The following is an 18471-nucleotide window of genomic DNA, read 5'->3' on the forward strand; positions in this document are numbered from 1 at the left end:
ACAGATTAATCTGCCTCATATCTTGACTTACATCTAATAAACTGCTTCGCTGAGCGCAGCTTGATACGCCCGCAGAGGTCCAACCCTGAACAGTTGGGGCAAAAATGGACACAATATTCAAGCTTGATACAGGTCTGAATTTGGATTGTATTAAATATTTGACATATTATAGGTTTCTGAATAAATGTAGTCAAAGAACTTGAAATTGTTTATATGAATTGAATTTATATTCAATTAAAGATTTCTTGCTGTTGTGCAATACACTGTGCTGTTGTGCAATACTTAGTAAATCTGTTGTCAGACTATAAAAAATTAAAGTTCAATTAATTCTCAATGTCATATTAGAAATTAATGAAAATGTAAAGGGAGCTTACATCAATAGATATAAACAATTCACCAAAGTCTCATGAGAATTGCTGACAGCATTTTTGAGTTATTGTCCGAAAACTGGAAAATCCCCCTTTTTTTAATGAATAAAACCCCATAACTCAGAAATGTAAAATGTTAAATTTATAAAATTCTAAACAGAGCTTACATCAATAGATATAAACAATTCACCAAAGTTTCATAAGAACTGCTGAAAGCATTTTTGATTTTTTGTCCGAAAACTGGAAAATCCCCCTTTTTTTTTATGAATAAAACCCTGTAACTCGGAAACGTAAAATCTAAAATATATAAAAATCCAAAGGGAGCTCATGTCAATAGATATAAACAATTCACCACAATTTCTTGCAAGTTGGTGAAAGCATTCTTGAGTTATTGTCCCAAAACTGGAAAATCCCTCTTTTTTTAATGAATAAAACCCCATAACTCGGAAACGTAGAATCTAAAATTTATAAAAAACGAAAAGGAGCTCACGTCAATAGATATAAACAATTCACCAAAGTTTTATGCAAATTGGTTAAAGCGTTTTTGAGTTAATGTCCGACATGTTGACGACGGACGGACGGACAGACGGACAGACGGACAACGGTATACCATAATACGTCCCGTAAACGGGCGTATAAAAATTGACAATGAGGGTCGGTTGAAAACAAAATTTTACGACAAAAGAGATGCTTTCAGCTTCCCAATTGTGAACTTTCAATTTCTATGTAGCAACATATCAGCAGCGCCTGCATACGGAGAATATATCTCCCAGTTGATACGATATTCCAGGGCTTGTATTTCCTGTGGTTTCCTTGAAAGAGGATTGCTGCTCACAAGGAAGCTATCAAACCATGAGTTCCAAGTGGTGAAGTTGAAATCATCGCTACATAAGTTTTACGGATGCCATCACGAGTTGGTTGACCATTATCGAATATCCGTTTCACAGATGATAAGAGGATATGTTCCTAATGTCGTAACTACAATCCCGTCCCTTTTCCCGAATGTGACCAACCGAATTAGACTTATTAGCGGGTTTGTACTAACAGGAGCAACACGACGGGTGCCACTTGTGGAGCAGGATCTGCTTACCCTTCCGGAGCACCTGAGATCACCCTCAGTTTTTGGTGGGATTCGTGTTGCTCAGTCTTTAGTTTTCTATGTTGTGTTTTGTTTACTTTTGTTTGTCGGTTTGTCTTTTTCTTTTTTAGCCATGGTGTTGTCAGTTTATTTTCGACCTATGAGTTTGAATGTACCTCTGGTATCTTTCCTCTCTCTTATATATTCATAAAACATTTTACATGTTGTCATCCTTATATCTATGTATCAAGAAACTGCATGTGTTTTTGAGCTAAGCATATCAACACTCATAATGCAACGTATCATGACAGGTTTAACATGTTACATCTCATCACTGTCAAGCTGCCAACCAAATATGAAGTCATTCTAATCAGTAGTCCCTAAGGAAAGTGTGACTGAATATTTGTTGCACAAACAAAAGGACGATTGAATGACACACATATCGACATAAGGTGATTGCAAAATAGCAATCTATGTATAATATCTACAGGTGGATTTAAGCACATGTTAATTAATCCAACAATAAATGTAAGGGCTTGACAAAAAGACAGAATTTTAAGTGTCATAACTTTAATGTCAAAGAAGCAACGTTTACATCACTCATTTATTAAGTGTAAATAAACAAAAACAAAAAATAACAAAACAATGATAAATTATGATTTGGAATAACATGATACATTTGTAAATAATTATAATTTATATATATACTAACAACAAATATTTTGATTACTATTTAATTCATATATCTACATATTGATACTCATATAAGTATACACTATAAAAAGTTATAATTTTAAGTAAGGTTTTATCTGAAATTGAATATAAAAACATTACCCTGATTCTCCTTATTTCAAAGGAAAATTCAAGATTTTAAAAAATCTTGCACAAATGGGTAGTAGAGGTATAATAATATATGATAATTACATGACATTTTTCATTATATCAGTTGTAATTTCAGCCCTGTATTATATCAACCCAAGAGTCAGGGTATTGATCTTAACCAAGTGCCTACTAGTTTGCTGTCATCCATGTAGTCAATTGTTAACAAATTTTGCAGTTTGATTCAAATTTCACTTCCAATAGTGTTAATTATTTGGATTATATATCATTAAATTAATTGGACACTTTTTTACAATAACTTTTTATATTCAACTGTACAACATAATTAAAAAATCTGATCATATTATTGCAAATAATATTCTATCACATGAAAATGCTAAAAACATCTATGCACTATTAGAAATACTTTAAAAGAAAAAGAGGATATCCAGACTGATAAACACCAACATAATTATCTGCCATAAAATTACCATTATTGCACATACACTTCATTTATTTACTGACCAAGAGACTGGATAATCAAGGGTCAGTTCCATTAATATGTCAGTGATTAATCTGGTCATTTCTAGATAACTGACAAATCAATTACTTTATTTAAAAGCTTAGAAATCTGAAGGCTACTCAGGACATATCATACTAGTTTTTAGACTTCTTTTGGATAACAAAAATTGTGTTTTGGATGTGAAATTTTCAAATTTATTTTCAGAATACAATTTTAGAAGAAGCTGCTTCGGAAATTTGATGTGTGATCCATAATTAATAAATCAAATTTTTCTTTTGATCTTTTTATACAGCTTTTACCAGACTGTAAAGGGGTTTATTAACAAATTATAAAACTCCCAGTTAAATCACAAAACCACATGTATTTGCACTTTAGTAAGTGTTTCATTATCTGTAACTTTAGCGAGTGTTTCATTATCTGTAACTGTCTTAACGATGCTACTCAAGTGATCACACATGTCGACCTTAAATACACTCAAAACCCTGTAGTACATGTACGACTTGTGTGTTGTTGTCTTTGATTGGTATTTATTTGATAATTTGAGAAAGACAAATGTAAAATACCACATTATGTTACTGGAAACAATTGTTTTGGCCATGCATTATTATTCAAAAGTGATGTTTTGTTTTTTGTCAAATCACCGTTGTAATTTTTTCAAAGATTTAATTTCAATAAATAAAACTCAATTTCAACATTTTATTGAAATATCCTTTGCTAAATAAGTATATAATAACTAATCCCCAGTAGGAAAGGATTAATTTGTTGGTTTCACTAGTCAAAATCCAATTAAAATTTCAAAGTAAAAAATTGAAGCATGATTTAGTCATTAGTAAATGCATAAAACTTTTAAAACGTTATTATTGTAAAAAATTATTCCACATAAAATTGTTGTGAGAAAATTAAAAGAACCAAAACAAAATTGAGTTGGCCTTACATATAAAGAATCTGTCTTGACCAATGTCATTAAAAAAGGAAGAAAAAACACGGCTATAAAATGGAATGTTAAGGAATTATAGATCACATTCATAACCAACAAACGACCTCTCATTTATTGATTAATAACCATCTATATCCAGAACACTGCAAATTATATTTACTTATCAGACAGTATGTCAAAAAACGCTCTTATATCCTAGAGTATTCAACAATTTTTCAATACCACATGTCTTTCCATCTATGTTTTAGAATAATAACAGATATTTATCTTTAAGGAAAACATTCCATACCACAATACTAAAATAAATGAATCTAGTCTACTCCTTAACTAAATAGACAATCTATTGATTTTTAAAGTGCAGTAAGTAAAAGCATATCTATTCCAATTTATATCACAAGTATATAATGCATTAAAGTAATAAACAAGAAAACATCATTACTATTTGTTCCCTTGAGTAAAGTAAAGCTATCGGAGATATCTTAAAGCAAAGTTCATAAAATCTACATGTCAAGAAAATAATGTCTTTAGAGAAAAAATTAAAAAAGGAAGACTAATTATACTGTGAGCAAGGAGAACATGTTTTTGATCCTATATATAATTAAAAAAGATATAAATCATTATGGTTTTTAGGATTTCACAGCCAAGTACACAAAGATAAGGTCAATTGGGGGTCAAATTGGTTCAAAATGAAAAAAATAATTGAAAGCTTTTCTTTTCTTGCAGAACGAAAATGTTGCGCTTCATTTTTTCTGCATTTAAAATGTTGACTTTTAAATTAAATTGATTCTTTTGAGAGAGATAAGACAATTTAGATATAAATTGAAGTGACTTTCAATATGAACGTTTGGCACTTATGAAAGGATCATAAAGATGGTGTAATGATGTATTATATGAAAAACATATTATTTTATTATGATTTACTACCATTAAGTTGGAACTACACGATAAAAAGCATCTCATAAAATTCACTGCAAATTTAAGCAAAGGAGTAGATCCGGTAAGGACCGATTTTGCCCTCAAATTTCAGATTCATCTGATGAAAGATTTTGGACACTTTTAAAACACTTGAGTGTCTACTTCAGTCGATTCAATTAGTTTATGTGAAAGATTTGAACTGATTAAGTCATAAAAGACAAATATGCCAAATTATGTCACTTTTCAGATGGTTTTTTGTCAAAAATGAAAGTGGCCGCATCCTTGTTCACGCTCAACCTTTATATATGTTATGTATTATCATCAAATACAACTTACATTTAAATATTAAGAATGGACACAAATGCGGCCACTTCCATTTAAGACGGAAACTGTCTAAAATTTAACTCAAATGCTAAAATTGTAAAGATTTCAGTAATTTAGCATGACTTAATGATGCTAGTACCCGATATATGTGCATTGTATTGTCAAAAACAGCACAGATTTATGTAACAGAAGTGTCCTACTTTCCAATAAATAGCTAAAAGTTTACATTTTAACTATTTTGTAAAACTGCTATATTTTGGGGCCAAAAAGGGGTCTTACAGGACTTACTCCTTTCAATAATAATTTTTATGAATATGAATTTACAAGTAATGTTACATCTTCTATACTAAAACATCTTGTGCTAAATTTCTTAAGTCATTTAAAATGAATTATGCTCCAATATTAAATTTCTTTGTTCTATTGACTAGAATCTTTCCCATTAAAACAAAAAAAATATAACTGATACTATTATGCAAAAGTTTTGGTTTGGTCTTATTATCAATGAACTTCATAAAATTTTGAAATCCATCCCATGAATACACCCCCTCTTTAGGAGTCCCCTTAATTATTCATCCTAATAAATTTGAGGAAAGTAACATACTTAAAATGTCTATTTCAGATGAGGTGCAAGATTTTGTTTTTATGGAAACTCCAATCTGATAGATTGGGTTCGGATCAACCATTCTCTAGATTAATCAGTTGCTGCAAAAGAAACAAAGGAGATCAAGTATAGAATATTTCAAAGTTACTGTTGGGCAAACAATGCAAATTTTGTCTTGTAATAAAAAATTTAATAATCCTCTTATCTGCAAACCACTAATATCAACTGAATCTATCCCAATAGTGCAATACAAATTATAAATAGAGAATTGCTTCTGGTTAATATCACAAATTGAACTGCCAACAAGTCAATTAAGACTTTTTAGCATGCATTGATTATATATCATTTAAAAAATAAAGCCAGTCTTCAGTCCATTCAACAAATTAGGCAAATGTTCTACAGCTTTTCTCTACTTGAATTTATCTACTTCTGCATCGATTTATTTTCCAACTTTATTATATTTTTTTATAACTCTGTCTGTCTATCCACCGTACTGTGAGTACATTTAAACTAGTACATTTCAATCAGTAAAATTTTACATTCAAGTATTCAATATACATTCACAATGGCTGTCCCAGTTTACACAATATTCCATTTGATCTGCTTGGCAATTTTATGCAAGGTTATATAACTGGTTTATTGTAGAAGTACAAAAGTTGCAGAAAACAATCAGATACACGAATACAATACTGAAATAATTCTTATTGAACTAAATTCATGTCTTCCTCCTATAGAAAACTGAGCAAAGTGTACTCCATTCACTGTATCATGCTGTATTATCTTTCATAGTTAAATTTGAACTTTTTGCCCCATAGGTTCCTTCATTGTCATAGTTATTATTCATAAGGATCCTGTGTGTGTTTTTCATTGACAGACCCATAGTTTGTCTTGCCTTGTACCCCAACTGGATCAGAACTGGTCGATTCTTGTACATTTTCGTCTGATCTATTTTTGTTTAGTAAAACACTGGCTATAAATGGCTGAAAAAAATTGTATGTAATAATTAGAAGTATAACATTTGGTTTACTACAATGATTAAGTACATGTACAATACATTGCACTGTAAAAAAGAAAAAGAAAAATACCAAACTCCAAGGCAAATTCAAAAAAGGGAAGTATATAAAAACTGACAAAATCAAACCCTATTAATCAATGGTACAAATGAAAAACAACTGCCATATTTCTGACTTGGAAAACCAAATAATTTATGCAAGTGGTTTTCAAATATAAAGTATCATCAATATGTCAAACAAAGGGAAAGAAAGAAAATAGGAAAAACTAAATCACTTCAAAGTCCACTACCAAGGGCATTAACTTAAAAAAAAGTCAACAAAAAATGGCACAATATTTAAAGAACCAAATCAGCAAATCCTGCCCAAATTTTATTGTTAACTGTTTGGGTTTAAAATTATAAGGATTTAAATTCTTTTTTCTTGAGGTCATTAATAGGTTCTTTGGACTTTTAATCAGTTTGTCAGTGCATCAGCAAAAATTGCAGACCAGTGACCTCGAAATAAGCAGCTGCATCAAGAGATTAGTTTAAACATATTCTATTAATATGCTAAATATCAGCAAAATGGATGAGACACAAGTAATTCATACTTATTGTGTATATTGAAATTTTTAAGAAAACGAAATGGGATATTTAGAAGGCATTTCATCAGAAGCTAATAAGATGGCTCTGTAGAATAAACATGCATGAGGATACCCTTATGCATATATGTATTGTGTCAGTTATGACTTTTAAAGTCCCATAACTCTGGAATGACAAACCAGAAAAAATTCAATATCAAGAGTACATATACCAATCCAAACCAACCCCAACAACCGTGTAAACTTTGTAGTAATTTGATCTAAGCATAAGCATGATATCATAAAAATACCTTTTACATATCAGTCAAAGTCCCATAACTCTAAAATGACATATCAGAATTCTTTTTAAATGGAACAGTGTATTATATTCACCTATTCCAACAGGTATGAAGAGTTGTCAGTAAATAAATGCAAGCACAACTCAAGTTATGGTACAACAAGTGAAAGTTTTACTTAAATCTGACAATTAATTGATTGATTGATTGTTGGTTGCTTAATGTCCAGTAGCAAATATTTCATGCATGTTCAGGACGAGAATAAATCAACAATAAATACATAAGGTAGGTCCGGTAATAGAGGCTTTTGGGTAGAAAGTCAGGGAAATTTGGACTGCCACTGAAAAATGAGGGTTTATTGGATAGGGACAGAAATTTTGCAAAAAATCTTACAACAGGCCCCCTACTGACCCCTCAAAGAGTTGTTGAAAGGGTTCTTAATGTGCAAAGAGTATGGCACTCTCTTTACATGAGGCATTGGATTCAACGTCCTTATTCTGAACCAACATGGCTGTGTACTTGTACATCTCACACAACCAAACAGACACCCCACTTTGGCAAGGGTTTTACTGCTGGTTGGAAGAAGACCAAGTGAAAATATTTCTATTCCCCACTCACCCTTGGGGGGTGGAAGGATAGAAATTGCTCGTGTTTTACCCCCTTTTTGGCTTCTAATTCCTCAGCAGATATAGCCCAAAAAAAAAAAAACCCAAAATTAAATCCAACCTTCCTTTTGTGGTATGGAACCTTGTTGTACAATTTCATAGGGATCCATACACTTATACTGAAGTTATTGTCTTCGGACGATGATGACGACTTCACCATACCATTATAGGGCCACAAATTTTTGCTGTCGTATAAAAATTGCCTTAATTCAAACATTTAATTGAGTTGTCATACGATGTGTTGACTGAAGGAGGAACAGACATTGGTATACCATAATACAGCTGTCTTGGACAGGCCTATAGAAATGTGTCAAGTCTAATAAAACAACATTGGTATTAAATTCAATGTTGTTACAAAACATTACAAAGAAAATGATCAAGTTATTAAAATTGCATGAACAGACTTTCATGCCATTCATCATATGATTAGAACAACAGTTATCTAAAGTAGTGCATGAAGTAAGCAGTAGTTGAAGGCTGTATGACCTATAATTGCTTACATGCACTTCATTTGGACTCTGGTGAATAGATGTCTCATTGGCAATCATACCACATTTCTTTATCTTAATATAAACTGTATGAAACTGATTGCTGCATCAATCATTTTCCTTCTATCAGACAAATTTCAATGCATTTCTGTACTTATTTGTTTTGTTATTTTCAAAATATCAAAAACTCCCACATGACGCAAAAAAAACATATTTTATTCCAAATGATTTGTTAAAATTCAGAAAATTCCCACAAGAGAATGCATACTATACTTCTCTCACAGATTTTTTATAATATAGTTATTAGTATACCTTTTCGCTAGTCTCTGGTGGTGTTGTCAAACCATCACTCTCTCCAAATTGCTGTAATAATAAATATCAATTTCATAACAATCTAAAACAATGAATTTATGTCTTAAATTGTAGTATTAAAGTTGATGGCTGAATTCAATAAATGAATATACCAAATCAATTCTGAAAGTTATTCATCACAGTTCAATATAATTTCAAATTTAGTAATTTTACACAGAGTAAATATAGAGGTTTTCAATGAATAAACAGACAATTGAGAAATAGAAATCTACAGAAATATGTCTGATTTAAAGAAAAGTTGCATAAAAACCTCATAATATGAAATAACCAATGGTTTAATGGATTATATTCAGTCTTTCATTTACATTATAATATATCAAGATATCAGAATATTGCAAAAGCTTTTATTAATTTTTTAACTTTTTTAATTTGTAAATGTTTGTACTGGGTAAGTCTAAATGCAAAATTGGATGATTTACCTATTCCCAAAAAAGCCTGGTGCAAAGAAAATATTCACAAAAGTTCAAGTTTTCAGACTGTGAATCAGTTACAATTGATTAGAAACCAAATCAACATTAATATTTATATGGATGTCTCTAACTTAACTTAATAAAGATAATATTTCTCTTAAATTGGTTGCATAAATCTTCCATGAAAGAAATTGATTTTTGATAAATTGCAATTTCACTGTACCTTTATGAAGAAGTAATGAGATTTGCATCATGGGGGAATTGAGAATTCTGGGTAATAAATTTAGGATGAAGATGTGTATGACTGCAGTAATGGATCATAACAATATCTTGTGCTAAAGGGAATGTCATTAAAATACCTCACTCATCAGTAGTGATCCTAATTTACTGTAGTAAACAAATCTGGTCAAAATCTATGTATGACAAAAAAATTAAATATTATCGATATCTGGAAAATATGTTTTTAATAAAAGTTGAAAAGTATTCAAATATCAATCTAAAATTAACAAATGATTTTCTTAATGGAGGAAATCTTTTTTTTTAAATATCTATAACTGCAATCTCAGGGGCAAATAGACAGACATTATTGACCACCCTTAGGTTAAAATAGTGAACAGTTTGTGCACCAAAATTATAGTTTTTAGTTTATATTAATAATAGAAAGTATTGCATCTCATCGTAATGGCATTTGGTTGATATAGTTTATCATGCCATGCAGTAGAAGAAATCCTGATTGAACTGATGATAGCATAGATATCCCAAATGAAATGGCAAAGAGACTTCAGATAAACTGTTAACACAGAGATATGTCTCGCCTATTTGTTATTTTGATAATGCAAATGTTGAAATTAAAATAGCAATACTTTAACATGTAAGTTATGCAAATATTCAAAGTCAATGAACCATGACTGAAGGTACAGGGCAAAACAATCTCAATGGAAATGAGATGTGCCATAGCTAATACAACTGCAAACCAAATACCATTGACTTTTCATAAGTCGTTCCCTTTAAACAAACCTAAACAAAAAAAAATTAACTTGTAAACTATGTAAAAGTTTCAGTCAACAAACCATAATTAGAGGGTGTGGTTATATTATCTCCATGGAAATTAAATTTGCAAATGTCAATACATTTTGTATACCAAATATCATTGACTTAACATTAGTGGTTGATCTTAAACTGACCTAATCACAAACTAATACATGTAAACTAAGCAAAAGTTTCAAAGTCAATAGACCATGACTGAGGGGTAGGGATAAAATATTCTCCATGGCAATGAGATGTGTTAATGCTTATACAACTGCATACCAATTATCATTGACCTACCACTAATGGTTCCCCTTAAACTGACCTAATCACAAACTAATACATGAAAACTAAGCAAAAGTTTCAAAGTCAATAGACCATGAATGAGGGGGCAGGGCCAAATAATCTCCATCGAAATGAGATATGCCAATGCTTATACAACTGCATACCAAATATCATTGACCTACCACCAGTGGATCCCCATAAACTGACCTAATCACAAACTAATACATGTAAACTAAGCAAAAGTTTCAAAGTCAATAGACCTTGACTGAGGGGGCGGGGCTAAATAAGCTCCATGGTAATGAGATCTGCCTATGCTAATACAACTGCATACCAAATATCATTGACCTACCACTAGTGGTTCACCATGAACTAGACCTAATCACAAACTAATACATTGTTGACGCCGCCACTGCTGCCGTCGTCACTGACGCCGGAAACGGCATACTTATGTCTCGCTTTTTGACTCCGTCAAGGCGAGACAAAAACCAAGATTCCTAAGTGTTAAAAGGAATGAGGGAGCCAGCGTTAAAAGCAGAGTCTATTTACCCACCTCATCATCCAATCCAGCTGACTGTTGCAGATGAAAATAAGAAAGGGAAAATTTTAAGAGATTTGAGTCAGTAAGTTTAAGGGGGAAAGTCACAGAGAGACTATTGGAGTAGGATTCTAAAGGATCTAATACATTTAACAAACAACAACTGATGTTGATACAATGGGATGTAATACATTCTGAATTTGGCTAAAAACAAAACACAATGACCACAATGAAACAACTAACACTTGCTTAAAGCATGAAAAGTAACTATTAAACTTGCTTTGCATAATAACTACAACAAAAACATTGATTGCAGCATGCTTTTATTAATTTTTTGTTATCCCAGGCCCTTAAATAGCTTACTATAGTATACAGTATGAATTTTGCTCATTGTAGGAGGCCTTACTGAGCCCTATAGTTGATCACATCCTTGTCCTTTGGTCTTAGGTAGATCATTGTCTCATTGGCAATCATACTGCATCTCATTATTTTCATTGTAGAAACAAGGTTTGCTCAAAATACATGATCATCGTATACAAAGGTGTTTAAATCTATGAACAGAAAGTCTTCCTTCAAGTTAAGGTTAATGTAATGGTTAATGGACTAAGTTAGTATGACCTGAGCTGAATTGAGGGAGTGAAACTAGCATCAGCATCATCATCCCATGTGGTTTGCAACCAATTTAAGAATTGTCTACTATGTTGCAGCTATTCCCTATCATGGGTATTTTTAGACACTTCCATTTGCATGGTTTTTACAAGAGTTGTCTATTTTGGTAGTAGTTTTATTTGGGGAATGCTGTGTATTTTTTATTTCTAAAATTTTTTAAAACAGTTATGAATAAATTAGAGTAAAATGTATGGTAAGGTTAGGCAAATGAATATTTACCCAAATAAACAACAAAAACATGAAAATTTGTGAAAAAAAGGTGTAAAAGTCCACTTGCCAAAAGGGAGATAACTCTTCCATACAATTTTACCGGAAAAACAAAATTGGTATCAGTTTTTTAAATCTCTTCTCATTTCTCTTCAATATTTCCTTATTACCTTTCTTCCCACCTTTTATGTATTGACTGTATGCCCTTCACCTTCATTAATTCCTTAAAAACTTCAACAAACAAGAGTTGACCAAGATAACAATATTTAGGAACTAGATTACTACTACAACCAGCTTGAGTAAGTCTACAGCATGCAAGGTACACCTTGAGACAAACCATAGATAATACATGTATAATCCTTTTCATCGTTAAGCATAATGTCAGTACTATCCTTCAGGGTTAAAAGGTCATGTCATATAATACCTAGTAAATTATTGACAGTAGATTTAAAAACATCTGTATACCATAGCCAACATATCCAACAGAAATCTTCAACAATACTAATTTTCTAAAATGTTTTACCCAATTGCAGTTTGAATTTGTTTGTACAAACTGATCAACTAGTAAAATATTTTAGCTCATTGCCTAAGTGATAGTATTAAGCAAGTGTAGTAAAAGCAATGAAAAACTGCATGAAGATCTTTAAATAATGAGGCAAACATTGTTTTCAGGAGTAAGAAAAACTCTGCTTTCTATGTGAGTAAACAAACAAAACCAGACTGACATGTTAAATAAAGTGCTAAGAAAAGATTAAAATGATATCTACAATTTTGTATTCCAGAGATGTGTGCAATTAAAAGATTTGTGACTTCAGAAATGAATATCTGTCTGTATATATCAATTCAATGCTAATACCTACGTTACACAAGTTAGGAAATATTCTTTATTTACTAACCCTTTCATTAGGAAACTTTTACAGAGGATGAAACTGACAATATAAACAAATAAGTTATTTTAAGTCATATGGATCAGTAATTCTGCCATGCATTAGCAATTTACATATTTATAGGCGACCTGACCAAGTTCACCGTCATGCTCTATTATATCTACTTACAGGAAAACAACAGAAAAACTAACGGGTAAAAATAAACAAAAACAAATGTAAAGTGTTGGTAAAGCTGCATACACACAAAAAATAAAAGCCATTCACATGCAATATTACTTTTTTTACAACAACAATTCATCATAAATAAAATTTTAATCACATTTATTTTAATACAATCAATCAACTATTCTGATGTACTGAACTCTTACTTTTCCTAAATCTTTTATATGCTCTTATTGATACAAAATTGCTTTGAATGATTTTTCAAATATAAATAATATAATTTTTACATAATTTATTTATCACAAAGATCAACATACCATATCCAATTTTTTTTCAAAGTTGATCATAAATATTGATATTGTTCCAGGTTGTATTATAAAAAATTGTTAACTATTAAATTACAAATGTTCTCTGACAATTAACAAAGCTTAACCTAGGTGACTTTCCAATAGTTTAAGAAGTAAATTGGAAAAACCTGCAACAGAATGACTGTGATAAAAACTAGATTTCTTGTCAAAAATTAATTTCCTTTTGTCATAATAAAATTGTAATTATGCACCATTTTGACATGATCAAGTATAAAGCTACTTTTCTACTTATTGTGAGATGTGAGTTGCGTAAATCGACCTTATGCAAATGAATATCAATACATCTATTAACCTATACAGGTAGAAAAAATCTCGATGCAAAGTCTGCAATTGTTTGAAAATTGAGTTGATATAAGTACCCTACATAAAAGACCAAAATTCATCCTTTATTATGTGTTTGAATGTCCCAAAATCAATCAAAGTCTTGTACATGTACACGTATATGTGAACTTGCATAAGGTCAATTTTTATCAAATCAGATCAAATGTAAAATATACTTTAACACCTCACACTTTTATCCAGACTACTATGAATTCATTAATATTCGTGGAATATCAGTTGTCGTGGATATCGTGGGTTTAGGTAAACCATAAATTCAGATGTTGAACGAAGTTCCAATTATGTATAATTCACGAAAAATTGGTACCCACGAAAATAAATGAATCCATAATAATTATTATTTTTTTTAAAAGAATATGCATGTCATTATCTTGCAGCAAGATTTTCTGATTTACTTCTATCTGAGTTCTGCTTACAGTTCTTATAGTTTCAACAACTATCACATTTCTATGAATCTGATTTGACCAATTGCAAGAAAGTACATACACAGTATTAGAGTTGTCAAATAAAACAGTTTAATGTATTGATGAAATTATAGAATGAATCATTTAAACTAGAGCCAAAATTAAAATAAATAAAGGTGCAAACCTTTTACCCTATATAAGATCAAGAAAGATTTTGTGAGTTAAACAGTGATCATGCTGAATGAAAAAATATGAAAAATTTGATAGAAAAAATGTCTGTAGATTTTTTTACCTTATATCTGTTGGTATCTAGATGTTTAAACCATCCAAAGAATGCCTTGCCAATAAATATTATTACTGACAAGAATAAACACACAGCAGAAAACACAAAAACTGCATTTGTTCCTTCTGAAAACAAATAAAATAATAGGTTAAAAAAGCAAAAAAAAATAAGAATATATTAGCATTTTTTTTTTACTTTTTCTATTTTTTGTAATTTCAAGTGTAGGTTACAGCATGTTCAGGATAAGAACAAATTTAACAATTATTACAATATGTTGTTTCTGTGAGGTAGGCTAAGTAGGATGAAGGGGAAAAGATTGGAAATTAAACCTGCCTCAGTAAAATAAAGGTATGTTAGATAGGGGCAGAAATTTTTTGACAACAGCAGGAAGAAAATCCTTTTTATCAAATGGACAAGTATGCAGGTCTTTATTCAACTAGATTAATTCTTTTTCATTAGTGGGGAGATTTTGTAGAAAGTTAGGCTGAAAAGTTCTGGGGCGATTTGGCAATTGAGCAAGTTGTCAGGGATAAGGGAAAAAAGAATCATATACAATTTTTTTTTTAATTTGCCGGTTAGGTTATAAATAAGTGTCACTCCCCACACACACACTGCTCCATGAATTTAATTCTGGAACAGCGATTTTTTTTTTTTTTAAGACTGCATCACATAATTATGAAATTTGTAGGATCCTTACATGTACAGTGTGGTGAAGAAAACAATATTTCACTGTAACACGTGGAAGTCTTACCTGATCTGACGATTGTGAAGAAACCAATATTACACTGTTACATAAGGAAGTCTTACCTGATCTGACGATGGTGAAGAAAACAATACTCGACTGTAACATGAGGAAGTCTTACCTGATCTGAAGATCATGAAGAAAACAATATTACACTGTAATATGAGGAAGTCTTACCTGATCTGACTATGGTGAAGAAAACAATATTACACTGTAATATGAGGCAGTCTTACCTGATCTGACTATGGTGAAGAAAACAATATTACACTGTAACATGAGGCAGTCTTACCTGATCTGACGATGGTGAAGAAAACAATATTACACTGTAACGTGAGGAAGTCTTACCTGATCTGACGATGGCGAAGAACACAATATTAAACTGTTACATGAAGTAGTCTTACCGGATCTGACGATCATGAAGAAAACAATATTACACTGTAACATGAGGAAGTCTTACCTGATCTGACGATGGTGAAGAAAACAATATTACACTGTAACATGAGGCAGTCTTACCTGATCTGACGATGGTGAAGAAAACAATATTACACTGTAATATGAGGAAGTCTTACCTGATCTGACAATGGTGAAGAAAACAATATTACACTGTAACATGAGGAAGTCTTACGTGATCTGACGATGGTGAAGAAAACAATATTACACTGTAATGTGAGGAAGTTTTACCTGATCTGACAATGGTGAAGAAAACAATATTACACTGTAACATGAGGAAGTCTTACCTGATCTGACGATGGTGAAGAAAACAATATTACACTGTAACATGAGGCAGTCTTACCTGATCTGACGATGGTGAAGAAAACAATATTACACTGTAACGTGAGGCAGTCTTACCTGATCTGACGGTGGTGAAGAAAACAACATTACACTGTAACGTGAGGAAGTCTTACCTGATCTGATGATGGTGAAGAAAACAATATTACACTGTAATATGAGGAAGTCTTACCTGATCTGACGATTGTGAAGAAAAACAATATTACACTGTAACATGAGGCAGTCTAACCTGATCTGACGATGGTGAAGAAAACAATATTACACTGTAACGTGAGGAAGTCTTACCTGATCTGACGGTGGTGAAGAAAACAATATTACACTGTAACATGAGGCAGTCTTACCTGATCTGACGGTGGTGAAGAAAACAATATTACACTGTAACATGAGGCAGTCTTACCTGATCTGACGGTGGTGAAGAAAACAATATTACACTGTAACCTGATCTGACGATTGTGAAGAAAACAATATTACACTGTAACATGAGGCAGTCTTACCTGATCTGACGATGGTGAAGAAAACAATATTACACTGTAACGTGAGGAAGTCTTACCTGATCTGACGGTGGTGAAAAAAACAATATTACACTGTAACATGAGGCAGTCTTACCTGATCTGACGGTGGTGAAGAAAACAATATTACACTGTAACATGAGGCAGTCTTACCTGATCTGACGGTGGTGAAGAAAACAATATTACACTGTAATATGAGGAAGTCTTACCTGATCTGACGATGGTGAAGAAAACAATATTACACTGTAATGTGAGGAAGTCTTACATGATCTGACTATGGTGAAGAAAACAATATTACACTGTAACATGAGGCAGTCTTACCTGATCTGACTATGGTGAAGAAAACAATATTACACTGTAATGTGAGGAAGTCTTACCTGATCTGACGATTGTGAAGAAAACAATACTAGACTGTAACATAAGGAAGTCTTACCTGATCCGAAGATCATGAAGAAAACAATATTACACTGTAACATGAGGAAGTCTTACCTGATCTGACGATCGTGAAGAAAACAATATAACACTGTAACATGAGGCAGTCTTACCTGATCTGACGATCATGAAGAAAACAATATTACACTGTAACGTGAGGAAGTCTTACCTGATCTGACGATGGCGAAGAACACAATATTAAACTGTTACATGAAGTAGTCTTACCGGATCTGACGGTGGTGAAGAAAACAATATAACACTATTACATAAGGAAGTCTTACCTGATCTGACGATCGTGAAGAAAACAATATTACACTGTAACATGATGACAGCTACCACTACAAAGTTGATCGCTGTCTGATGAATGTATCTATTGATGCGTGACCTCTTGTATGCAAAATAAATATTGTAACGGTCTACGGCATGCTTAAATATCATATACAACAAACCTGAAATAAAATTAAGATGCAACATCAAGCTTATAAAGCTCAAAAACAAGTCTGTGTGTCATCTAATCAGGGATTAAAATTTGTTTTAATGTATGAAAGGTCCAGGACCATATAAATATTGAAGTGAACTCCTTGAGAAGGTCAAAGGTCTTGTATAAAGCATCAGTGTAAAGAATGGGAGGGCCTTGACTTTTGTAATTCAAAATTGAAAGGTCCCCTCCCAGAATAGACAGGTCAAGAACCTGACTCACATTTATTTAAACCCCTGCTAATAATTTTCATGTATCAAAATAGAGATACTGTCAAAGTCAACAACAGCAAAACAAATTCATGTCAATTGATAATAGAAAATTCATCAATAGAATTTATCCAGTTCCTAATTAGCATGATAAGTATTCAAATCACATCTCATTACAAATAGAAAGACAATGAAAGAAAATTATAACATAAAATTTAAATGAACTTTGACATAAACTTTTTACATCATATTATGAATAATCAATGTAAAATTTTGTTCTGACAGTTCAATACTTAAAGACAAAAAAACATTGTTTTGCCATATTATAAAGGCCATTGCTAGTCTGAAAGAAGAAAAGATTTTGTTTCAAGTTTCAGCAGAAAAAACAAATGATTTTTTTTTATCATTATAGCGCTACTTACCAAATGGTGCAATTAACGGACAAGGTATACTATATACAACTATTACACAAATAGTGCTACTTACCAAATGGTGCAATTAACGGACAAGGTATACTATATACAACTATAACACAAATAGTGCTACTTACCAAATGGTGCAATTAACGGACAAGGTATACTATATACAACTATAACACAAAATACACATAACATCCACGCATACTGAATACCAAACTGAAACTCCCATATCATGGACTGAAAAACAGAAAAATTATATATAATTCAGTGGTATATTTCCTATACGTATCCATATAACATACAATTTATTGTAAATCATTTTTATTTCATTTTTTATACCAATTTTATGTGCTTTCTATA

The 18471-nt window shown here is 31.6% G+C and overlaps 1 protein-coding gene across 5 annotated transcripts in view; it reads right to left on the reverse strand.

Moving 5' to 3' along the window:
* Positions 1-1999: 1999 nt before the first annotated feature.
* Positions 2000-18471, reverse strand: part of LOC127738805 (calcium permeable stress-gated cation channel 1-like) — a 54883-nt gene continuing 38411 nt past the window's right edge. For 2 of the 5 annotated variants that reach the window (XM_052250189.1, XM_052250186.1), the window contains 6 exons: positions 18243-18348; positions 17287-17454; positions 14543-14658; positions 11230-11250; positions 8899-8949; positions 2000-6545 (listed from right to left, as the gene is read on the reverse strand). In XM_052250189.1, the coding sequence (XP_052106149.1) occupies positions 6402-6545; positions 8899-8949; positions 11230-11250; positions 14543-14658; positions 17287-17454; positions 18243-18348 (606 nt within the window). In that variant the 3' untranslated portion in view covers positions 2000-6401. Of the gene's footprint in view, positions 6546-8898; positions 8950-11229; positions 11251-12986; positions 13020-13145; positions 13164-14542; positions 14659-17286; positions 17455-18242; positions 18349-18471 lie in introns of all 5 variants that reach the window. The other 3 variants (XM_052250187.1, XR_008000171.1, XM_052250188.1) reach the window with 3 other exon arrangements.

Source organism: Mytilus californianus, unplaced genomic scaffold, assembly GCF_021869535.1.
Source record: "Mytilus californianus isolate M0D057914Y unplaced genomic scaffold, xbMytCali1.0.p SCAF_4, whole genome shotgun sequence".
Classification (NCBI taxonomy): domain Eukaryota; kingdom Metazoa; phylum Mollusca; class Bivalvia; order Mytilida; family Mytilidae; genus Mytilus; species Mytilus californianus.